The sequence below is a fragment of the Cylas formicarius genome, unplaced genomic scaffold, assembly GCF_029955315.1.
Source record: "Cylas formicarius isolate icCylForm1 unplaced genomic scaffold, icCylForm1.1 PGA_scaffold_6__28_contigs__length_40554024, whole genome shotgun sequence".
Lineage (NCBI taxonomy): Eukaryota > Metazoa > Arthropoda > Insecta > Coleoptera > Brentidae > Cylas > Cylas formicarius.
In genome coordinates this window covers 28,160,379-28,186,930 of record NW_026844347.1, presented here as the reverse complement: position 1 = coordinate 28,186,930, position 26,552 = coordinate 28,160,379, and the positions used below count along the sequence as shown (strand labels likewise).

Sequence of the window (26,552 nt, the reverse complement as noted above, 5' to 3'; positions counted from 1 at the left end):
ATAACCTAAAAAATATAACAACATGAAAAGGTTTGTTGTTTTTGGATAGATGTATTAAACTGTCAAAATGACAGACTATCATTCTGAAGACTATTGTCGTGAAGAAGGAAACAATTATCAGTGAAAACATCACATTCGTCATCACTCCTATTGTTATCGATAGTCGGCAACACCACGTAATAATTTTTATATTCTTCAGAGACCCTCTAGGATTGGCTATCGCAATTGAATCGATTATTCGTTAAACTAAAAGGACTTAAATCGCTCTTTCGTTGTAAGTTTGTTTACAAACGTGAATATGAGAAGCTTAGATCGGTCTTTGAACGAACCAAAACTATAGACGAAATAAAATTCCCATGTTGAGCTACCATTTGACGTACTACGTGTGCTCTTCAAATATTATAATAATTATTTAATTAATAATTAAAAGAAAATTCCTTCTTCGGATCTTCTGAGCTCTCGAAGTGTAGGCAAAAATTTGGTAGTGGAAAATCGGATTGAAACGTATTTGCGTTACACGGGTTTTGAAAAATGCACATTTTCGAAACATATCCTACGTGCAATTTTTACCACTACCAGACAGGGAAATTAGTTTTCATCAATCTCTTTTAGAAAGGCGAGTTTCCCTTTAAAAGTGTTCATTTTGCCCCGAAGAAGAATAACTATTGCAACTATTACGAATTGCCGTTTCACATAAGGCCGTTGGCGTTACCTGTGCGATTTGATTTTCCCCCATTTAAGCGACGATATCGGATCCCGGTTTCAACCAAACGACGATCTCGAAGACGTCGCGACGCGTCTCGTTTCCCCCGACTGGCATCCCACCGCGAAAAATCACATTTTCCGACGCAGCTCAACACATAACACTTTGTCAATTCGCTTTTTTTTTCTTTTAGGGAAACATGAAGGACACGTGCCGCAGGAGAAGACCTGACGACGACAGGCAGGTTTTCGGGTCGGTCAGGGGTAGTGGTGGTGTTGTGACGGGAATCGTGGCGTGTATGGCGACGCGACGCGCTCCTCCTGCAGAGCTTGCTCGACGTGAATGTAAAGCTCGCGACCTTCCGAGTTCGTCTCGACGCCACCCGTTCCGACGACACGGAACTGCTACTGGGCTTACTATGTTTACTGCCGACACGTTGATCGCGGATTAAACCGTCATTCTCTTCCGTCGACGTTTAATTCGTTTTTGTAGGACACACAAAAGGCGTCGCGACTAGGAAATTTATTTTGGTATTTAGACGGCAGTGTTTCGCGGTCGATCCGCGGGTTGCTCAGTCTAACGAAATAAATTTCGCCACTATTATTATATTTTGGGTTCATCGATATTCAAAATCCGCAACACATTGCGTACGTAAAATTCCTTGTGACGTACTTAATCAGAACATCGAAGTCAGGTACGTAGTTATACCTTTTAAGTGGGGGGCATTGTTTTTATTCAGCGCTCCCTCTATTAATAATTAATTAATGAATGATCGTTGGGATGAGACCGGATGAAGTTTTTCGCTAGTTCTCTTTCGTTTACTGCTTTCTTCGAAGAAAGTTCCACTAGCAAAAATATATAATCTAGCGCTTACCATTGCTGTGATTTACCAAGAGGCGAATCTCTGGGCACTTGTTGGAATTGTGGTGGACCTCCTCGTTAAACAAAAACCAGGCAAGCTAGACGTTTTCTGTCAGGATCTTCAGCGAGGATAACTGCAGGTAAGTGGTTATTTTTATTTTGATTTATGCACGTATATTTTTTCTTCTATTTTAACGGCAGAAATACTTCTTTGCTCTGGAACGGTTTTCCATAACTTAACTTAGCTGTTTTCATCTATTATGTGCCGTAATCTCTTTTTACTCTACGTCCTTTTTTAATTGCGAGTACGGGATTTATTTGTCGATATCACGTCACCTTGGTGTAATTAATGACCTGTAAAAGCACCAATTGTTTTTGATCTCTTATTAACTTTATTATTATTACTATTATTTCTTCTCCCCTCTTACTTTTTGATATCTTTCATCAGTTTCAAATATTGGGTTAATCATAATTTTAATTTAATAATTTAATGAATTTCATCAAATCAGTTTTCTAGTGATAATTTTTCCATTCGGTCAAATTAAAAATTGAGGATAGTACTGTAATTTTTGTTAGCTTTAAAGATTGCAATTTGTAAGCAAGATTTAGTGCATAGTTTTTTTATGTTGTTAAAACAAAGTCACCTCGCACAATTCAAAACCCCACCTTGGTATTAGTTGCTGCTCTTGTCTTTCTCCGAAGTTGGATATGCCTAAAGCTACAGTCCGAGTTGCATAATCACACTCAATAAAGTGGACGTGGAGGCAATTACCTGTGACAAGAATCTGATGACAACTGACACAATATAATCAGTCACCACCAAGTCGAGTGACAAGATCAACAGCCCCAACAGCGCTTTGCCTGGGAGGTTTGAGCAACTGCGGGTGGTTTCATCAAAAATTTGTTATTAAATCTTCTTGTTTCTTCTCTCGTTTCCGGTTTGCCTTCATCACGGGAACGTGGGGAAAATCCGAAGCACGCCCTTCCCGCATGCAGCTGAGTGACCCAAAAGCACAGTTAAGGTAAAATTCTTCCTCCGCAGCACGAACAAGACCAAGAATTTTACGATTACAACAGGAAGAGATCTTTTTTAACATATAGGTACGTTTGACATTCTTTTATTTTAACTGAAATCCTCAGCTGTAAACATTTAAAAGTCAAGAGTTGGCGCGATGCTAGAAAACGAAACCTTCGCCCGAGGCTAGGTCACGTGACTCTATTTGTATTAAAAATTCCAAACAGAAAGTGGTGTTTTGTTCCAAAATGTACAAATACGTCCCGTACAACACCAATAAAAATTTTGAGAGCGTTCCAAAAGCTCCTCTACTGTACTGCTGTGAAGATCATTTCGACCTGGAAAATAATATGGAGCCCAGATGAAATCTGAGGTTGCACCACATCAATTTGCATGTCAACCGGACAGACACTTAATCTCTAGAAAAGCGCAAGGCAGAAAGATACCGCGGAATATTTGCAGCCAGTGCCGGTTGCGGGGCCCTCAACCGAAACGTCCGAACCTGAAGGCGTGGAAGTAATCTAGGTAAAGCATGAACATTTGCCCAATGAACACTTCACAGAAGAAATTTAGCCACGGTTATGTAATAAGGCATGCCAAACAGGTACATTTTAGAAGCAAGTCCATTCAAGTATCGCAAAAACGGCAAGTAATGGATGTTGTTATATCCCCGATAAAATTTCCTAAGCACGCTAAACAGATTTTAAGCCCTCCAAAAAAACGCTTACGACAGGCAAATGCTGAATATCCCAGAGTAACAGAAACATCCGAATCTGATTCGTACAAAGCCAGTGGGAACAGCACAGAAAGTAGTAACAGAGAAGCTGACCAGCTTACTGTCAAGATCGAACAGAGCAATATGCGGGAATTATTTATTAATATTATAAAAAAGAACCTTAGACTTTATACTGGTATTCCTGTCATTTACAAAATTGAATCTCTGTTAAAGAAGAAAGGGTGTACTCTAGTTAGACCAAAAAGTGTTGCTGCCGATGAGAAAATGTCCAAAGAAAATGTTATTTTGACAAAACGTATTGCCAGTGTCAAAAGCTATATAGAACTCGTAATTAAAAGTATTAGGAATTTTAAGATGTTAGGTCCTCACGCGATCATTGGAGCAGAAATGATTTAAAACATTGATAGCGCAATAACTACTGCGTGCGTTATAGTGAAGGAAATTTCTAGTTGGATATTTGTTAAAAATTAAAAAAAAAGTCGATACTATGTTATATTAACATGTGGAAAACAATAATGTATTTAGAACACTAAGATTTTTGGGACATCCTCTAGCAATGTAGTTGACTACATGATAGGTATATTACATATCACTATGATTAGGATACTTTGCAACTATGGTATAATTTTCAAAACACGTTGTTTTTCAAAAACCTTACAGCATTGTGTTAGCACAAACTAAGTTGATCTATTAGACGCGCGGTTTCACACAGATGCATCTACTACAGAAATTCTAACGTAGTAGTGACGGCGTCCTTGATCGGTAATAATTTCTAATAAGGCACCAAGATATTTTGTTGTTTCATACAAATTTCCGAGTGAAATATCCTAGCTAAGGAACTTTTACTCATAAACATGGTCAGGGTAGAACCAAACTAACCAAAACGTACGGGGGTTATCAAAACAATTGAAAAAATGCGTTTTTTATTTCTTTTCCAAAAATAAATGTTTTTACAAAAGCTAACTTTTTGAACCAGTTTGAACGCAATACCATGGCCGACGGAAAAGAACGGAACAAATATTTTTACCAAAACTAGAGAGTAAACTAAGTAGTCACCGATCGAACATCTGGGCGATGCAGTTAAAAACTGGTTAGCCTATGACGTCGGTCTAGCCCGTCTCATCATATTTATGTCAACAAAATGAATAAAAAAAAATTATTGTCCAAAGGTTACATTCAACCATAGGCCGGTGTCCTGGTAGATCTACTAGCAACATTTTTTCCGTAACATATATACACATACATAAGAAGAAGTTACGGGAACTAATAAATTCAAAGCAAAACCCAGGGACGCAAACAATATTGCCAGCTGCTCTACCTATTACAGTTTGCTTATTTACCAGAGAAAGGGTCGTACAATATCCAGTTGTTCCCTGCTTTTCGCCAATTAAACAATCATTCATCATTAATTTATTATAATTATATCTAAGATGCCAAAGGTAGCACCTTCGGCCTCTTGTGTTTAATGTATTTGTCGAATGTGTGCTTTTTGCTGACGATTGTGACAATGCAGGTTACAATACAACCTTAATAACTTAGTTGATTGATGCTCCGCAGACGGCATTGATTTTACCCAACATACACTTTGCGCCATTTTATTTCTAAACAGCGATTTCCACATACTTAAACTTATTGGCCATGTTGGTTGTTGAATGTCGAAAGGTCATTGGTTAAAAACAATATTTGAAATTTTCTTCATAGATGCTTCACAAGTATTATCGGCATAGGAGCGGCCTCTATATTTCTAGTAGCTATATGATCTTAATCGTTAAAAATGAATCATCATCATCATCATCATCATTTCCTAAAATTGGTCAACATATACTAGAAGATGTTTCGACTCTCAAGGATCTGAGGGTCACTTTTATAATCATTAGTATTCATTAGGTTTCATTGGGAGAAGTAGCCAAGATTTCATCACTGTAAATGAAGTAAAAATTTTGTATACGGCCTCTTGTGTCCTGGTCTTCTTCAGTTAGTTGAGCAAATATTTTTTTAAACCAACAAATTACATGTTTTGGATAATTACAGTGATGATGCTTTCTGTGCTGAATATGGCGCCGCTAAAGGAAACCTTATCACCTTTTCTATTGTTCTGAATAGAAAAGCCGGAATCCTTGATAAAATTCACCTACCAGAGCAACTAAAGCAGGTCATGGTTGTCACTATCAAATTTACCGTACAAATTACGGCACATTAGCTTTATTTCTAGAATTTGACTAGTCAATCAACATTGTGTCTGACATTTCTGCACCGTTCTACATTGTCTGGAGAAAAGTTTATAATAATTTCATGTAGTCTTGGATGTTTTTAGTCCTTAAATAACTTAATTACTTACTAATTAATTACTAGTAGTATTGTATTTTATTTGGCAGTGATAAATAAATAATATTTAGGCGCTTATAAACATTCTTTAAGTTGCAAAGAAATCACAAAGACCACTTCGGAAATGCTATCGAACTTAAATGATTAGGGCAACCAGCTTTTTTTTCACATTTTTTCAACCTACCCTTTTCTTGGTTAAATAAATTTGACTGAATTAATTTTTTTTATTGTAGTTTTTAACAAAGTATTTTTAATGTACACACTATTTCTAGAAACAAAATTTGCTAGAACAATTTAAAAAAAAATCCCATTCTCAAGGTGATATATTATAAAAAATATAATGGTAAAATTCGCACATGAGTATCTATCACCCTTTCAGAGTTAAAAGTGATAATTTAAAAAAATATGTGCTTTTACGCGGTGGAAGATTTTGTATTCGTATGAATATTTCACTAAAAATTTGATATTTATTGAATAGAACTTAAATTCACCTCCAATTCAGCTCCTAACCAGTTGCGCATCACTATGGAAACTACTCAAACTCCTTACAAAAAAGTACTGCACTGAATGCAAATGGAATAGAAACAGATATCTATGTGCGGTTTTTATAGTTGCTTAATTTAGTCCTCCCTGTACAGGGTGATTCATTTGGGGCACGTATCTCGATTTGCAAGAAAACGAAAAGAAATAAAATTAAGGTGGCTTGTTTTAGGACCCATGTATTCATTTTCATCGTTGCGACGCTTCACTTTTTTTTCGTAAGATTTTAATTACAAATTGATTTTTCATTTAATATATTACAGCATTTTTTTATCATTATAAGATATTTCGAAAAAACTGCAAAAGACTTAGCTATTTAGTTAATTAATTTATCAATTAAAATTATTTCATGCAGAAAAATTATTTCATGCAGAAAAATTATATCATTAAAATCAAAACAAGAGTGGTTCGCGTAAAAGGTATCCATTACACCTCATTCACTCCAACAAGTTTTGTAAACGCCAATTTATTTTTTGCTTTATACACGTAATTTCCTTAATGTACTATTTTATCTACAGCATTTACAACTCTCTACAAAACATTGTGAGCTTTTTAGGAAATTATTTAGGGAAAAAATGTTCCAACATTTATATAACTGTTTAAAACTAAAAACGTCATCCTGCCATGTTCAACGTAGGTCCCCCTTTCGTGTTTCAAGATCATAAAAAATCGTTTAACTTGTGGATGTCACACAATATCTGGGCAATTGGACGAGCTGTTCGTCTTTTTACGAAACATTTTGCCCGTTTCTCCGACCCAAAACAACCATATGATAAAAGCAACGGTGTGTACATGAAATTATTGTTTCCGTGAGTCTATTTATTTACCAGGTTTTATGTGGTAGGGAAGGATATTGTCGCGAGTTTGTCCCTTTTTTGATATTCACACAGCAAGTTTAGTGTTTAAATTCGAAGGAAAAAAACCTGGTCGAAGAAATGAAGAAACACTTCTTTTTGGGTGCTTTTTTTTAATACCAATTTATTTCAGACCTCTAAGCAGTTAACAATAAAGTGGCTAAGTGGTTAATATAAGTAATTATTTGATTTTTTGTTATAAAGTCTTTGTAGTGCCTTTAATACAGTTTGTGATATTTTATTAAAAACTTGAATGCTTTTGTATATCAGCGAGTCTTGTTTCTTTTTGCATTCTTGCGTAAGCACCGAACTTATTGTTTCTTGTGGTGTAGTTTTAACACTGTCCACTTTCAATCAATTTCAGATTTGTTTTAATAAATTTGTTTTGTATTTAGCAAATTAAATTTGTTTGTTCTAGTATTAAGTTCACATATTTGTAAATAAGGCAAGCAAGTTCATTCCAAATATTACTTTAAGTGCTTTACTTTTGTAGCTTTTGTAATTTATTTAGTTGGGCTATGCTTGTATTTCCCCAGTATATTAACGAGTATTTCAGGTGTGACTCTAAGAAGCTATTAAATAGCAGCTGTCTTGTTTTTTGCCCCAGTTGATGAGAACATCATTCTATTGTACAGTTTTGTCCATTACCGTCTCCATATATTTATCCCAGATTAGTTTTTCAGAGTTAGCCTAGGAATTTATATTCAACTACTTTTTTTGAGTACCGCTTCATTTATTCTTATATTTAAGTGCTTTTTCCTGTTTGTTTAAATATCACATAAACAGTTTTCTGGATGTTTGAGGAAGGTTTGAGTATATATCGTTATTTAAATGTACTTCTAATTTAGCGACCAAACAACGCTCAAATTCGAAATTTTATAATTCACGTAATCTCGATAAAATTTCCAGAAATTTTTCAATTTACATTACAACAAAAAAGACGATTTTTCTTTATAAAAAACATGACACTTGAAATAATGAGAAGGTATGACATAAAACAAGCTTAAAAAAAAACTTTTTTAGGGCTTCTAATCTTAGCATACTGCAATATCGCTTTTATATAAAATTATTCTTTGACTATAACCACGATGGTAAAAATAACATTGAAAATTTGAATATTCTGATAATTCCGATTCTCAAGTTTTAGAGAGTACAAAATTAAAAAAAAAAGTTAATGCAAAAAAAATTGTATCAAGGCAAGGCAATACTCAAAAAGTAAAGTGCTGCGTTGCTTTCGGCGAAAAGTCAACAAAACGTAGGTTTTTAATAACGAATTTGTTAGTAAAGCCACTTGTAAAAGTAACAAAAGTGATCTATCATATCGATATGAAATCAGTTCAATGCTCAATGCCAATTTGCCTAATCTGCAATAAATTATGTTCCGAGTTATGTATTTGAAAAGCAGGGAAATTTTGTGTCAGGAAGTCTTGAACATTTTTCTCAAATTCATTCAAAGGAAAAATTGCCAAGTCTCCGAAGGAATTATATTTTATGAGTTATATTATTTTGTCGGATCTATGTGTTATTTTAGTAAACTTACTTTCTCTAGGAAATATGTGACACAATATTATCGATTTCTATTGCATTTTCACACGAACCTGGGCCTAAAGGTATCTACATGTGGCGCCAATATGATAGAGCGGATAGATAGTGAGGAGCAGATAATGCCCGATAGCCATTAAGATTAAAAATTTTAGGAGAAATTGTTACTTTTCATTATAGACTTCTAAAAATGTCTACAACGTAAGCAAAAATATTCGAAATTTCCAAAATACACCATAGTGGATTACTCTTCACCTATCGTGGTTTCCTTAGTTATTAAAATATAAATGATTAAATAATATTAGGCCACATTAAACAGCAACATAAACGCGCGAAAATGGTGGCAAAATTTCGCTGATTTGAATATTTAGCTGTCTCACCACCGCGCTCGCCCGATCCCCAATTTCCGACTCATTAACTTCAATAGAACCGCAGAAGCAAAGTTGTTGTCAAATGCGTTTGTTTAAACTTGTATAAGTTCCGGGGGTTATTATTTTACGGATTACATTCAGTTTCGGGCTAAAGCGTTTCTCCCGGAATTTCCGGTTTGCTTAACAATTTCCAGTCCCGGAAAATATGACCTCCGAATGGGCAACATTTCAAAATCCGACTGCGCCCAAAACGGCGTTACACCCTTCGATTCTGTTTCGAGCCGCCCATCATTCTAAGGTTGAGAGCTCAGAAGCAGTTCCGCAGCCACGTGACGTCAATTTTCTCGAGAACGAATCATCTCTTGAAGCAGCTAAATACCTAAAAGCCGAAAAGCGGAAACGATATTTTAACACTGCGCAGCAAATGGACGGAACAGACGACTTGGCGGAAGTAACGAGCATTCGAGAAATCGAGAATATTGCATTTTTGCAAGCTAAACGCGCGGAATTTTAATTTTACGTTCGAACAGTTGAAGCGATAAATCATCATCACTTTAAAAGAAATGACTGGGGACTATAGGGGCGCTTCAAAAGAGATTTGGTATCATTTTCCTTGACAAGCTGTTTGGCACTAGCTTAATGTTCGCTGTTTATCAACTCTTTGACGGCAAATTGGTTCAATTTTCCCTTTACGAAGGTCGAAATGAGACACGAATGGGTGTTTCGGAAAAAGGCGAAATGAAATTATGGCGGAAAATCGAGGGACAAATGGCAATAGACGGGCAGTGGCGTGTAAGTACTATTTTCACACGTAAATTCAGGAATTCAGCATTGTTTTTGCAAGAATAAGCGAGAATCGATTGATATTGTCTAAAACCGAACAAAAACTCTTTTGGTGAATGAACGTGTTTTAGAGTGATCGAATTGCAAATGATTCCACTCGATGAATTAGATATTCTCTACAATAATAACCATACCAGAAGAAATTGATGGCGTTTCGCCAATCATCATGTTGGCTTCTTCAGAGCTTACCTGAAATTGGTTTGCATTTTAGTCTGTAATTTCTTATATGGGGAGCAAAATTAAAGAAGGGACATGAACATTGTCTAGAATGACTGACTCCCATATTGGTGAAAGGTAGTAGTGGTGAAAAAGTGAGTAGTCATAAGATTGTTGGTTGTTTAGTAAAGAGAGACTCTACATCTCAACTAAAATCACTTTAACTAGAATTAAAACATTTAACATTTGCTCTTCTCTCAAATAATTTCCACAGTACAGATTTTAAGCCTTCCATTACAGAATACACTCCTCCATAAACTCCCAAAGGCAAAAAGTTCTTATAATGTTAAAACCAGATTTACCACTTTTCCCAAATTATCTCAACATCTTCGATCCATCTAAGACTAAATTCCGTTTGAGATACACAAGTTTACGGCATTCCTAGCATTCTAGAGACAAGTTTCTTTGAAAAATTAAGCAACCATGATGTTACGGATCGAACATTTGAGAGTTAATCGTGCAACTCATTGCAACTATTTTACTATGGAACCCACCATTTATTATAAACGTATTCTTATAATATTTGACCTCCGCACATTTAGATTTTACCCTAAAGTTATTAATGATGCCCGAAATATGAAATGAAAGCTAGATCACTGCGTTTTAATAGGACAGAATTTTGAACCTACTAAAACATTATTTCTCAAAAAAGCAAAATGGAGTATAAGTAACGAAAATACTATTAATACACGGACGATTCTTGGTCCCCTACTTTTAACATTATAAATAAATTACATTTTAAATTTTATCTTTCGCAAAGCAGAATCGTGGAAAGATATAAAAAATTTGGTAGAAGAGAAAAACAATATCTCGCCAGGTATAAAAAACTAATTTCACTGAACGGCTAAAATATGGAACAAATTCATTTAAAAATCAAGTATTTGATTTCAAGAAAATTGCTCGCGCACGTCCGTCACATTGTTTTTTGTTTTGCAGTAAACAGAAGATATACAGGGTGGGTCAAAAAGTAGATGTCGATACCAAGTTCCTTTTTTTGAAGAGAACACCACTTTTTAAGATCCATTTTCGAATTCTGTGTTAAATTTTAAGCATAGTTTAGCTAGCATACCCTATACGAATCTCTTACTTACAGAAAAATAAAAAACAGAAATTTTATTTTGAAATGAACAGATAAGTCGCTAGTACCAGTAAAATTCTTAAATTGTTACAATTACATATCTGTCAGTAAAGAAAGTGAATATGGTGTGTCTAAATGAAACCCAGAAAATTAGATACGAAATAAGGCAAACTAATGATGTAGGGTATAATATATATTACTTATGTCTGAAATTTGATGCAGGATTCTAAAATGGATTTTAAAAAATATCGATATATCGATATCTACCTTCTGACTCACCCTGAATATTTTCTGTTTACTGCAAAAAATGCGCCAGGAAAATTTATAATATAATTGTGCGTGCATTTTTCTTGAAATCCAATACCTAATTCTTAAACGAATTTGTTCCACGTTTTAGCCGTTTCCAATATATAAAAATTGTATGCTAAAAAAACTTGAACAACCGAAAATAATTTGAAAAAAACTAGGAATACCGAGTGCACATCTATCCTTGCCATCGCCATTAACTAAAATTAACCAAAACTAACCAATTAAAGTGTAAATAATTTATCAAACAAACTAATGGCATTTCTCTCAACATTATTTATGCGATAAAATGTTTTTACTTAACTTGAATACAAATCCATTTACGAGATTAGCGCCAAAATTTCCCAGCCTGACATCGATGCAGCTCCAGTATCACGATAAAACTTTGTCCTTTTTTAAATATATATCTTAGTAGACTGCGAAAAAAAAATTGAAGTCTTGCGTCAAATAGTTTTTTATTGACAGCATTTTAAGCAAGACGTGTCCGAAAAAATGTCGCAAATAATACAAATTGAGTATAGAGCAGCCATAAAATTTTTGACAAAAGAAAGGTTAGCACCTACAATTATTAAAGAAAGGCTGAATGGTGTATACGGCCAAAGTTCTCCTTCGTATTCTGTAGTGAAAGAATGGGCAAAGCGTTTTCGAATGGAGCAGGAGTCCCTTGAAGATGGTTCAAGAACTGGTCGAAGAGTGGAGGTCATAAGAAATCTCAGAAATTACTAAGTTTTCTGATACAAGTGTTCGTCGGATCCTGCATGATCATTTAGGAATGCATAAGATTAGTGAAAGATGGGTCCCTTAAAACCTTTCGGCTATTTCCAAGAAAATGCAGAGTCTGCAAGTCAACAAAAAAGGTGATGGGCACGATCTTTTGGGATTGTGAAGGAATTCTTTTGATAGATTTTAAAGAAACTAATACTACTGTCAATGGTAAATATTACGCAACATTACATAAATTGCGAGACTGCATTCGTGTTAAACGTCGAGGAAAACTGACCAGAGGCGTGCGTCTTTAGCACAAGCTGCCATTTTAGAGTGTAGGTTCCAACAGATAGATCATCCTCCATATAGTCCAGATATGGCCCTCGGCGACTATTATTTGTTTGGATATTTGAAAAAGGACTTACCTGGACGGCGATTTAACGACGAAGTTGAGTTAAAATAGGCTGTTTTAGCTCATTTTGCAGACAAACCAAAAGAATATTTTTTTAAAGGGATTGATTTGATAATAAAGAGATGTAATAAGTGTATTGAAGTTAAGGGGTATTATATTGAAAAATAATAAAAAATTGTTACTCTACTTTGTTTCTTTCATATTCAGGCCGGGAAATTTTGGCGCTGCCCTCGTAATATACAAAATTTTAGAGCGGGGAGCACTTTCTGATAATCAGTTAAAAATTCCCAAAACTCTACAAAACTGTTTCACTAAAATGTAGCAGAAAAGGTAAGCAAGAAAATAAACCTAAAATATCAATACTAGAAAGGAACTTAATGCATATTTATCATAAATCTTAAGCTTGGATATTAGAAACATATAAGCTCATTATGTAGTGCTTAACTTAATCAACAACAAATCTGTAACTACCCCATGCTGCAAAATACATTTATTAAATAAATAAAAATGTTTATCGCAAAAAGTTTATCACATCTTCTCTACAGTCGAGTAAAAGAATATCGTGTTTATGTAGGTCAGCAGAGGCATAATCAAAATAGAAATAAATCTAAACGAAGCGAATCTTACCGCAACTTAAAACAAACGGCAATAGAATTAAACCGAAGAATAAAGTTAACCAAATATTGCCCAAAGTGAAACAAACGGGGCGTAATTTCAGCATGAGTTTCCTCGCCTTGGAATAGTCTTTTGTTCGCAAAACAGACATCGAGTAGTATAGACTGGGAAATGTTGATTTAATGCCGGGTTGTGTGTTCATTACAAATTTAAAACGGGTGCCATAAAATTAAAGTTTATGTTTAGTTTGGGCTCGCATTTTATTGTTGGTAGTTCGAGTAAGCTTTTATATAACTGCACGTCTACACGAACCGTTGGTTTGCGTTTTGTTATTGTCTATACATAAACTTATTTGAATCGGATGTGGAAGCTAATACTTCTTTATATTTTATTTTGAACATTTATTATTATTGTTATAAATAGTCAATTATAAAGTAGGAAAAAATTAAAATTGCCAAAATGGTTGTGCAAAACATTAGGGGAGATCGTTATGAACGATCGCGGTAGGTGCAAGATTGACAGATAGAAGGCAAGATATATGGAAAACGGTCAGTCGGGAGGAGCCAGAATTTATGGTTGAGAGACATACACAGATAGTTCAGATGCAAATTTATCGATATGACTCGAAAACCTCAGTAGGGGAGACGGCGTCTTAAGAAGAAGGATAGTATACTAAGAGCGAATGTTTAATAAACGAGTGTCTGGATAAGTGAAGAAGAAAAAAGAAGAAAATATCCGATTGGGCTCCAAACGCGTGACTAAAGTACCGCATTTTAGAGCAGAGACTAGAAAAAGCGGTTTGCTAAAAGGTCGAAATTATCTTAGGTAATATAATAGTCAAAAGTGGCCTTGAACAGTTCAGCTACCAAATTTTCGCCAACAAATTTCATACGAGTTCCAACAGCGTATACTAACCAGCATGAGAATAACGATCAATAACTGCAATTTCGATAAAACATTATTGTACAAATTTCTGGCCAGTGATTTCCTCCTCGATTTTCCGCCTAACATAAATCACTCGGTAAATAAACATTGAGTAATAAACTCTGTGTATTTAATGTGTTAAATAAAATAATTATGGAGATTGATTAATTTACTTAATTATAAATAAGCTAATCGATTGAGTTATTTCGCTCATCAATACATATTGGTTTAAGTCGCATTATAAAGTTTTTGGAAAAAAACCTTATTTAATGGTTAAATGAAATAAATAAGAAAACTTGGCAAAGCTTCGACCCGAGGCAGCACTTTGAAACTGAAATATTCAACAAAGCGTCTATTAGATGCGTAATAAACTACTTCCGTAAGTTTCACTAGCTTCGAATCAGTTCCAGTTTAATTCGCAACGAATTTTAGTTACCTAGGTAAATAAATAACGAGAAAATACGGCGGAAGACGAGTTAGGTGTGTAATTAAAGATCGCAGACAATTTGTAACTGATAGCCGGAAAATGAATTGCCGGTGCAAAGAGAGATCGGGAACTGCATTGTTCTGTGCGCGAAAAATAAAGAAGGGGAATGTTTAACGTAACAGACTAGCGTTAATTAATAGGGCAGCATTGTGCAACAACTGAAGAGGGCACAGAAATATTTGAGCTTAACAATCTATTCTACATTAACACTACACTACACTAACAATCAAACGTAGACCAATTTCCTATTACTACCAATTTAATGGTTGTTAGTTACAAAGAGTCACTCAGTTCTTGATTTAATAAAAAATAACAATAAAAGCAAACAGAATGTTCGCATTGCTATTTAGCAGCCATTTAATTTAAACTTTATCACAAATTACGCACACCGTCAAAAAAAGTTTAATGTTATTACATTTGTTAATTTTTAACTAAGACATTTTTACTTTTTTTTTAATGTAGCTGACAATTTCATTCTCGTTCGTCTAATTTTATAAGCGCTATGGATAAATAGTGTCAAAAAATACTTCTTCAAATCCATACTACATAGGCAATAGAAGACGTACAGTCAAACTTCGAACTGCGATTTGACACATGAAAATTTCGAGTTATCAATAAAAACTACAAATGCATGTACTTTTTCGTGAATGAACATTTATTCATTCATTTTTAAAAATGGGTTATACGTTACATAAATGCCCTAATATATGTACATATATGTACATAATATATGTACATACAAATGTATTGTATATGTACCTAGTATATATAAACATATGTATGCGCATATACATACATATGTATGTACATATTAAAGTTTACTCTTTCACTGGAAAAAAGTCAGTTATTTGTGACTGACGACCGGATTTCTTATTTCGGTTTTCAACAAGTTTCAATTTTATTTAAACAATCCTAGAGGGAATCGGTTGTGTATTCACTGGTTTTCAAATAGGAACGCAAGACAATCAACGAATTTTCAACCAATTCATTTGAAGGTGGTTGCTGAGAATCATCTTCCAATTCCTCCTCCATCGTGTCACTATCGCAGTCATCTTCGATGTTTAACTGTACCGGTTCGAATCTGCAGGACTCGATAATATCTTCATCAATAGGAACTCTGAAGTAACAATATCCTCATCCACATGTATAAAATCGTTGAACCTTCTGCTATACCTCTAATGTTTGTCCAAGCTTTAAACTCGATTTCTATTTGGATTTCGTCTTCACTCTTTTCTTTCAGGCGATCACTTAGGAAAATCAAGGGAATCTCATCTTCTTCTTCCCATTCAGAATACTGACCAAAACCGGCTTTTTTAAAGCAATTGGAAATTGTTTCAGGCTTAACGTCGATATTCCATGCGGTAGTTAGGTCGTCAACACAATCCATTAGTGTAATGTTATTGTTTTTGTTTTCTTCGACCCCACTTGCACTGCCACTTTCCATTGCGGTGATGACTGAATGTTTATTTTTCAAAATTGTAGACACTGTAGTTGCCGAAATCCCATACTTCGCAGCTACATCTTTATTTTTTGAGCCACTTTCCACTTCTTTTATAGCCTTGAATTTTTGATCAACAGACAAAGCTATTAAAGTACGTTTTGATGACATATCAACAAATTCAAAAATCCAAAAATGTCTTTAATATAATGTGTAAATTGAATAGGGACAGTATTTTTCACTTGCTATTAACTAGTAAGTCATACAAGTGAACTTAGCAAACACAGAAACTGAACTGCTTACATAGATACGTTAAAAAGACAGGTTAAGATCGGTCGTAATTAGGGGGTTCCCCGAGAAAATTCGACTTAACGAAGTTGGCACCAAATGTTTCGTTCGAGTTATTAAGATATTCGAGTAATCGAAGTTCAAGTAATCAAGACAAACTAACACGCATTTCCAATTTTTGACGCTATTGAAAAACCAATTTGGTTCGACTTATCAAAAATTCGAGTTATCGAAGTTCAACTTATCAAAGTTCGACTATATATGATATATAAAACTGTCTCTTTTTTGTTGAAAACAGAGATGAGATAATTATAAGATTACAAAAAATTAAAAAAAAACATTAAAACTAAACAGTTTTAAAGACATTTACATCCTTATTGACATCCTTACTAGTTAAAAGAGATGCGATAATTATTAATAATTCGAACAAAACTTATCTGTTATAAAACGCATAACACATATAAATTCATATGGACACTCGTCGACTCAAAACTGTAAAGCAGATAATCGAATTGGTTTAAAAATCAAATATATATCTCATTATTTTATATACAAAAAAAAAATGATTGCCCCACTCTACAAAAATGGGAAGGAGATAATTCAACCGTGAGAAAGTTTTTTTTTAATCAGTTTTACTGGGAGATAGGAATTTATATTGATTTTATATTCTTTTTCAGCTTCGACTTTTATATCATTTCGGTCCTGGAGGCAGGAAGTTTATATTAACTTTTCGAAGTTCGCGGAGTATTTGAATAGACACCTATAAAGAATGTTTCATATATGAAGGCTTAACATTCTGCCGCCTCGATGGAAAATTATATTAACAGAAAACAGAAATTTTCATATCGGGTTCTATTATTCTGATTACTTTTCACCAAATGCTTTCGAAGGTGTGTGAAATGTGTAGATAGGTCAGGTTACTAAATTTCATATCACTCGAAAAAAATTACCTATTAAAAAAAAACTAATCGTTTAATGTTCCGAGTCTACTATTGTCTGCGAGTCTACTATTGCTGCCTCTTTTTATTGAACGGGATATTGTTAGTGGGTTTATTTGATTTTTATAATTAATAGATAATCAGTTGGGTTTTCATTAGTTCTTGTTGTTTTGTTCGTTGTTGGAATATATTCGTGACTTTACGTCTACGAATCCTGTATAACATTTGAACTAGTTCTTTTTCATAGTGATTGTGACGATAAACTGCCAAAACAAATAAATGGTCAATGGAAGGCTATGATTACTTCGTTAATCCTATATTTTGAGCGGGAATGCGAAAATAGGATCTGCTTTTAACAGAATTAACTTTTTAAGAACGTACTTGAAGGAAAAAGCAGATCTCCACAAATGTGTTTTTACTGGCGATGCACATATATCCAAAAACTGTGGTAAACTAGTAAATCTAGTGGCAAAAGACGCTATACGAATAAACCTTTCATGGGACAAGATTTTCACAAGCGATTATTGTATTAGTGATCTTATAACAAAATTTAAATAATCTTGTATTGCTAAAAAGGAACAGATTTTCAGATATTCGTCGCAACTTGGCAACGGGGTCAATTTTCTGATTAATTATATGCAACAGCTTTTGTTTTGGACGAACCATAGATATGTCAGCTGGCGCTACTGGCGAAAGTCACTCTGTAATTCAGTATTTTTTATATGTTCTACAAATAGATCTTAGACGTAAGATCTACTACCAGAAAATAAGGGTGTAATAATTCTGTGAGAAGGCTTGCTTCTGTTGGTTGGGCTTCTGTAAGTTTGTTCTGCCGCTGCTCTACTCTTAAGTTTCTCATTACGAAAGGCTACAGCCTAACTGTAATTTTTTGCAGTATAATTGATATATAAATTTGGGATGAATTTCTCATCGATACAACAAACAAATCCCCGCCTTCCCCCCCCGACCAACCAAACAATCAATAACGTACACCCAATTAAACGTTAACTACGTTTAAGCTTTGTTTACTAAACAATATTCGGGTAAACACAAAAGCCTTTATTTCCGGCCGAATGAACCCATCGAAGCCCACGGCCATCATGAAATCGATCAACGAAATTCCGCCTCTGCGCCGCCGCTTTTATCCGTTGCCGCCACGACTCTTGTTTATTCCTTCAGGATTTCGCCGTATTTTACAACTCGACTTTTTTTCCGGGACGAAGAAATACGCCGTTTTAACCTGTGCGACGATGACGTTTAGCTCCGTCTCGAAACATATTCTACAGATACACGCACATACGAGGGTTTCATCGATTAACTTGTAGAGGGGAGAAATTATTTATTTTTGGGGTCGACCCCAAAGACCTTAAATCATAGGGGGATACCAGAAGCATATTTAAAGAAGACTCCACAAACATTTAATATACTCATAAAAATTTGAATCGAAATATTTTTCATTGCTGCAAGGAATTTGGTGAAAAAATCTAACCTAGTTATATTACTAATAAATGAAAAATTCAATTACAGCCTCTTGTAGCAAGATGATGGTACCACGCCGGTGTATTTGAAAACGACATTACCGTCAAAGGCGATCGTTACAGAACAATGATAACCAATTGCGTTTGGCCCAAATTACAAGATAGGGACATAGAAAGCGTACGCCACGATGGAGCTGAGTGAACATTTTGAGGGTATGACGTAAATTGGCCACCAAGATCGTGCGATTTGACTTCGTTAGACTTTTTCTTCTCGGGTTTTGTAAAGTCGCAGGTCTATGCCAATAAGCAGCAATCTATAGGATGCCCTTACAGTCAACATAACCCAAGCAATCGCTCAAATTCGTGCCACCCTGAGAAGTCGCGTCGGATATATAAATGTTGAACTGAGGTGACTTTTACTTGATGAAAATCCATTTATCAAAATAAATAAGAACTAAAAGTTCAGATTTTTACGCAATTATATATTTTGACATGACAATTATTTCGTGTCTTTATCAAATGTAACATTTACAAACTACCTGCTACTATATATACCGAAAAATTTAAATGTTGGTAGATTCCATAAACAATGACATTCATAGGACTCTCAAATAAAATAAAAACTTAGTTAATATCTCCCACACAACTCGTTTTATTCCATTTCAACATCGACCCGCTCTTACTGAAAAACCCTACAGTATCTGGTGGGTCTTCCGCGAACTCATAAACTCCTGAAATAGTCTGGGCATAACTTGATATGACATAAGCTCAGCTCTTAAGGAATTAAATGCAATAATTTATCATGAGGTATTGTGGATCTTAGTGAAACACGATGATTATTGTTCTGTTTTATTTAAGAACTGTAATCTTAACTGCATTCTTGTCGAACATTGTTACCAACTAACCAAAACCAACTCAACTGGAACAATGACAACACAACCAGTATAATTCTTATTCATCCAACAAGCATAAACAAGCATAACGCATAAAAAGCGTTATATCCATGATATTCGCAAAACTCTTAAATATACTAAACCGTTTTGAATCTTGTCAATACCGGCCGTGTATTTTTCAATATTTTTTTTATCAGATTAACACGGAGTTAGTAATCATTTCTTTTTGGCACTACGGCCGCTAATTGAATTTTGTTTTCGACGCCGTGCTGATTTATTTTACTAAACCCAGCGAGACATATATTCTCTGCACGGCTAATGAACAAGAAACCCATTTATAAAAAAAGTAGGTCAGAACGAGGCCTCGCCGGAAACACTTTAACCTAAAAAAGAAATGTTATCGACGTTCATTCTGGAAAAATATCTGTTTCTGAAGTTTTTACACCGCGAGATCCCGCTTTACGCCGCATAATGAACAGTTTTTTTTGTTTTCCAGCAAAATGATTCGTTGAAGAGAAATAATAACTCTGCCGCTGGAAATTATTACTCGGGTTTTCATTTCAGGAAGCCATTCCTTCTAGCGAAAATATTCTGTACACGGAAATTGGAAAACGTAAGGAAGATTCAATGTCTACAAATGAATAAAACGGTTAATCCTCTGAACTGATATTGCAAAACCCTTAAACTTGTGCCGGAGGGAAATAATATATAGATGTAGAGAGAGAACATCACCGTCATCCAGTTAAATCCGTCTCAGAAATATTCTTGATTTCCCGAATATTTTTAAAGGGCGTGCAGCTAATTTAAATAAACGGCTCAGCTATACTTAATTTAATAATTATAATTACTACAAGACTAGAAAAAGAATGCTTTTTATTATAAATTGTAAACCCTTTCCTACTACCTTCGAAGTCACCCCTCTCCAAAAACAGTGTTAATTGCGATACATCAATGCTAATATGCAAATGAAAGTCATCAAGTCAAATAACAAAACGTGTGTTAATTGTACATACGAGGGCAGCGTCAAAATTTGAAAGAAACAAAGTAGAGTAACAATTTTTTATAATTTTTCAATATATTCCCCCTAAACTTCAATACACTTATTATATCTCTTTATTATCAAGTCAATACCTTTAAAAAAATAATCTTTTGGTTTGTCTGCAAAATGAGTTAAAATAGCCTCTTTTAACTCAGCTTCGTCGTTAAACCGCCGTCCACGTAAGTCCTTTTTCAAATATCCAAACAAATAATAATCTCTAGGGGTCATATCTGGACTATATGGAGGATGATCTAACTGTTGGAACCCACACTGTAAAATGGCAGCTTGTGTAACACCAGCTGCATGGACAGGTGCATTATCGCCTCTGGTCAGTTTTCCTCGACATTTTACACGTATGCAGTCTCGCAATTTATGTAATAATGTTACGTAATATTTCCCATTGACAGTGGTAATAGTTTCTTTAAAATCTATCAAACGAATTCATTCACAATCCCAAAAGATCGTGGCCATCACCTTTTTTGTTGACTGACAGACTCTGAATTTTCTTGAAGGTGCTTAACCCTTACGACGCCACTCCATTGATTCTTTTTTGGATATGGGGGTCATAATAGAGAACCATAGTTTCATCTCCCGTCACAATAGTTTCTATCACAGGCTTCGGTTCCGACCCACAGAGTTCCAAAAATGACCGCGCACACTCGACACGGCGTTGTTTTTGAATAGCCGAAAGGGTTTTAAGAACCCATCTTACACTAACCTTATGCATACCTAAATGATCATGCAGGATTCGAGGAAGGCTTGTATCAGAAAGCTTAGTAATTTCTGAGATTTCCTTGACTTTTAAACGTCGATCACTCAATACCACCTCTTCCACAATCGCAACAATATTTTCCGTTATGACGTCCATTGGTCGACCAGTTCTTGAATCATCTTCAAGGGACTCCTGCCCCATTCGAAAACGTTTTGCCCATTCTTTCACTACAGAATACGAACGAGAAATTTGGGCGTACACACCATCCAAACTTTCTTTAATAATTTTTGTCAAAAATTTTATGACTGCTCTATACTCAATTTGCGTTATTTGCGACATTTTTTCGGACACGTCTTGTTTAAAATGCTGACGCAAGACTTCAATTTTTTTTTTCGCAGCCTGCTAAGACATATATTTAATAGAAGACAGAGTTTTATCGTGATACTGGAGCCCCATCTATGTCAGGACTAAATAATTAGATCGAAAAAAAATATTCAGGTGCTAAAATTCTCCATACTTTAACTTTCTTGTCATTTTTTAAGCAGTTTAGTGCTTTATAGAAATGAAATTTATAAACGTCTTGGCTTATAGAAATCAATTTCAAGTCTAAAGTTTCAAAGACTCGATTAACGGAAAAATGGGTAAACAGTGGATATGTGAGGGATTTAAACCGACCGAAATTAATCCTGAAGGACTACTTAAAGATGTTTTCATTGTTCGGCGAGAATCGACAAGCAACTCTTAATAGACTGGATTTTCGAAAGCTTAATTAGTGGCCTTTAGAAGTTTTTATACAAACGAACTTTTCGTCCTATTGACCTTTTCCCGGTGTTTTCTCGGTCACATATTTACTTACAAGTTAAAGCGAACGAAGAGAAGAAAAAAAGAAATTGGACCGAGGACGTCGACGACGCAGCGCACATTAAGCCGGCTTCACGTGTAGGAGATATAATCTGACGGCATATGCAGTGAAAGAATTTAGTACCGGCCTTAAATTCGGGAGATGAATGGCCACGAACAAGAGAAAACACCGAGGACGAGATAATACACACAAAATATAAAAAAATATTACATTTTCTGAGATACGGATTTCTCATGGTTTCCAGCACTTCATGAGACAAAAAAGTAGAAGAGCGATGTTTTACGAATCAGATTAGTGACATAATAACGGAGTTTCCAAGAACTATAAATAAGTCAAATTCGGAACTCATCTGCAACAAAAGAGTTGTGGAACGGGAAGTTAATAAATAGTCAACATCAAGCCTGGCAAAAGAAGGCTTTTACGTACACAAACCTTCGAACTGACGAAAGTAACTTAGTGCCAATTTTAGAGAACTTCTAAAACAAATATCGCCCACCATTTTTAGCTAATATTGAGAAGAATATTGTAAAATGTAAAATCACACTACGTAATAAAGCTGATACGAATAGAGTACTTTAAGACAAAAAGAAACGAGACAAAATCAAAGTAATAAACAAAGGCTGTTTTCTGAAGCCAAAACACTTCGTTTGTATGGAACAAGCCGAAGCGTAAAATGACATTTACATGATTTATGGCGCCAAGTTATCTCAGCTATATGCACTGTCGGATTATCAATACCTACTAATTCCGAAACTATCGGCACTGGACGCAAATGTCTTGGTTGATGGAGTATGACAAGCCTCTCCATATGAACCTGCATTAGTTCATAGGGGAATTTGTGGCATGACTCCGACAACAAAAGGCGAAGCATTGTGATTTCAAATTAGTTGGCGGCTGATAATGAATCTTTTTTAAAAAAATTTAACTCAATTGTAAGCCGGGAAATCCCTAGCCGTTACGTTCGGTTCTCCCTTATTCACTTCCATAAGAAGAGAACGAATCTCCTCTAATCCGACTTAATTTCATGACAAAATGAAAATTGCTCGAGGCAACTTTAACAGCTCGAAAATTTTTTAATAGACCGATGGGAAGCTGCTCTATTTATACCTTGTAAGCAGATTAATAAGAAAAACCTTATTTCTGTGCAACAGCTCTTCAATGAAAAAATTTCATTATACTTAATGGACATTTTTTTGTAGTTAGAAGCAGCTGTGGATTTGGTCCTGAATAACGATATAAATTATACGTGAATCAAATGTTGTAAAACAAAGAAATCCTTTCTGAAATTGTAAAATAAGATTTTAACATTTAGGGAAAGCTATTAAATATTAATAAAAACATCCCGTTTATTAATTAAATATGTAATTTTTGTGGAAAGACGTGCTAACAGAACGTTTTAATTCCAAATTAACTATTAAATTCATAAAGTAATTAATTAGATGACTTTAATGTGGTTGTGGTCTATTGAATATAATTTAGAATATTTGATTAGATTTAAGATTACAACAGGTTTCTTCTCACAAAAAAATGGCTTAATAACTGACAAACAAACTATGCCTTGTCAGGATCAAAACTGAGGCCACCGAGGAAGCCTTTTAACGGCAGCTTATCAAAAATGCATGGCTACTTAATGACGCCGGCGTTTAAGCATGGGATGGATGAACGTTTACAGATTAACTTCACACGATGTTTTAACATATTATCCCGTTTAACTTATTACTGCACCATTTTAACCCCTTTAAATATAGCGAACTATTTGTTATAAGGAAAGTGTAGGGGAATTAATTAAGTTATATTGAAAATATAATTTTTAGAATATCGCAACGGAAGAATTCTCAGCAATTTGACAAAAATTAAAATTTCCCGACGTTTGAATAACTACTAAAAGCTGCAAATAAAAACACCTAAAAGTTGATCCTCTAAAAATAATAACTTAGATTAATAAGATCCATTATTTCACTGTCTGTTTCACTGTATATATTACCTCATGTTCTGTTTTATTGTACAGGGTGTTTTCTATTAAAATACCACAGGGCGATTCCTTCAAGTATTTTTATAAAATTTCATATAAATTTTGTTCTGCAAGGGTTTCGTTTTTAAAGAAAGCATAGGCCACAAAGAGGGAGATATAGTTTTTACTAATGAATTTTGGAATATAATTTAAATTATCCGAACGGCTTTTTTTTGTAAAAAAATTATGATAAAAAACATTATTTTCCTTAGAACTTTAGCACCCTGTATCAAAAACCTTGCGGACCTATATCAAGATTTCAACTTTTTTAACCCGATACATTAAAAATGGAAATAGAAGAAAAGAAATAAAGGAACTTGATACCATCTTGATAACTGCGGCAGTTCTTTTAATACAATTTCTGTTTTTCACTCCGCCCTAACTTGTAATTGTCCTTCTTGCTTTCTCCTTGATTGAGTATTTTGCTTTAAGATGGCGTGAAACGATACCTAGGCTTTCTCCTCTGGCAACAGAAACTATTATTAATATTTTTCTCGCCGCACATCAATGCATTTCACCAGAAATCAAGTTATTGTTAGTTATATTAATTTTCCCAATTTGGTATCAATAACAATTTATTCAACCAATTTGTCACATTTCTCAAGCGAACCCCGAAAACATAAGAACGAAAGCGAAACAAATCCAACCCCAAAGTAATTTCTCAGCAACCACGACTCTGTCCGTCATTTATAACGCAATATTCCTGATACGATCAACATTACAGAAAGGACGAAGCAGACAAATCCCGTTTGCGAGCAGAATGTTTATATAATGGCGGCAACATTAAGGCCGCCCATAATCTGGAAAAGATTGCGTCTTGTGACGTAAAAAATTCGCCATTCATCTTTTACAAAAGATGAAAAATAATACACCCTACTTCGTTTTAAAAGGAACAAAAGTATAGCTCCTAATAAAGAGGGAGAGGCGGTTCGACGTTGACCATTTGTTTCCACTGGTAAAAATTAATAATATCCCGGAACCAGATGCTTATGAGTTATTTTGTCGTGACGGATATTTTCGTACCATTAAAGACATTTATCTAAACTTCTATCACGATCTAAACTGCATGTGGTCCTGATAACGAGTCTCAAGTCGCATGAGTTACTTGACAGAAGACTATATAGATGCGGTATAAGTGTAACACGCTACTTTTGAATTTATTAAAATGGTATCGTATCTATCGATACGCATGCAATTGAGTGAGTGAGTGAGTGAGAGTGACTCATAGCTCCCTACTGGGGCGTGTTTTACTCGTTAAGTACCTTTATTATTCTTTATTCTTTTGTAGTCTCTCTTTAACTAATGGCAATAAATAATGACATGTCCTAAAGTTCTTTTAGAAGTTCAAGCGCTCTATACAATGCCTGAGTAGTTGCCGTAACATTCTATAACAAGTAAATATCTAGATGTTGTTAGTTGAAATTGTTTGTATTTGCATGATATTTTATATTACATATACAGAGTCTTTCAAACGACATGCGCCAACGCCCAGCTAGTCCGGAAATTATCCGAGATCCAAGATACGGAATTTTAAATGTTAAAAGAGAAAACGGCTTTTTTATAAGATGTAAAACATTTTTTCACGATCTTTTATCAAAAGCTAATTTGGCTTTAACTATATTAAAATGGCAAAGTCCAGTGTCCTCTCGGGAGGTATGTTGGCGAATAATGTTGTCCATGAAAATTTAAAAAACGTTTATTTACAAACGGTCATTATTTGGCAAACAAATAGTTAGGTTTGAAACACCCCGCATAAGTGATTTACTTATTGTCATCCAATTTCAAAGACTAGCGAAGACTAAACAATTTTAAATTATTATTAACTTACTTAGAAGGGCTCTTATACCGACTCTCGCTTTAAACTCTTCAAAAGGAAGGAAAGGAAGTTCAGATTATTTGAAACGCGAACCAATTTGCGAAGATAGTTCCGATGATCAAATCTAGGCAAGCAAATAGTTCTGGGCAATTCGAAAACAGTTTGCGAATTGTCCAGAGTTCTGAACCAGGCTAAATGTTGTAATTGGTTTGTCTGGTCTCCTTTGAATATAATGTTATACGATATCACACGAAGTCAATTCCTTCCACCATTGCTAGCTTGGCTTTTAGGAATATATATAATGCAGGTCTACTGTTGTTTCAGATATACTTATTACTTCAAAACCGCAGCCCTTATAGAACACCCTGGAGAGCAGAGAGAGACCGTCTTAGGAATTTATCTACCTACACTAACAAGCGGGATATCAGTAGGTTTTCAATCTTTTTCGCCGAGCAATTCTTGAAACATGTACACAAAAAGTACTAAGTGACAATTTAGTACGTTCTATGTCACTTGTTTTTATTGGTGCTCCTACTTTCCCTTC

At 34.7% G+C, this 26,552-nt stretch overlaps 1 protein-coding gene and 1 long non-coding RNA gene across 3 annotated transcripts in view; one reads left to right on the top strand and one right to left on the bottom strand.

Annotated features, from left to right (window-relative positions):
- Positions 1-26,552, bottom strand: part of LOC132703452 (transmembrane protein 47) — an 88,865-nt gene that overhangs the window by 45,130 nt on the left and 17,183 nt on the right. Inside the window, exon 1 of one of the 2 annotated variants that reach the window (XM_060672716.1) lies at positions 713-949. The exons of the other annotated variant lie outside the window; for it this stretch is intronic. Within the exon in view, the coding sequence (XP_060528699.1) occupies positions 713-736 (24 nt within the window). The 5' untranslated portion in view covers positions 737-949. Of the gene's footprint in view, positions 1-712; positions 950-26,552 lie in introns of those variants that run through there. 2 annotated transcript variants of the gene reach the window in all.
- LOC132703453 (uncharacterized) overlaps positions 1,196-26,552 on the top strand; it is a 57,149-nt gene continuing 31,792 nt past the window's right edge. Inside the window, exons 1-2 of the long non-coding RNA XR_009619082.1 lie at positions 1,196-1,397; positions 2,267-2,586. This is a non-coding gene — a long non-coding RNA (uncharacterized LOC132703453). The remainder of the gene's footprint in view (positions 1,398-2,266; positions 2,587-26,552) is intronic.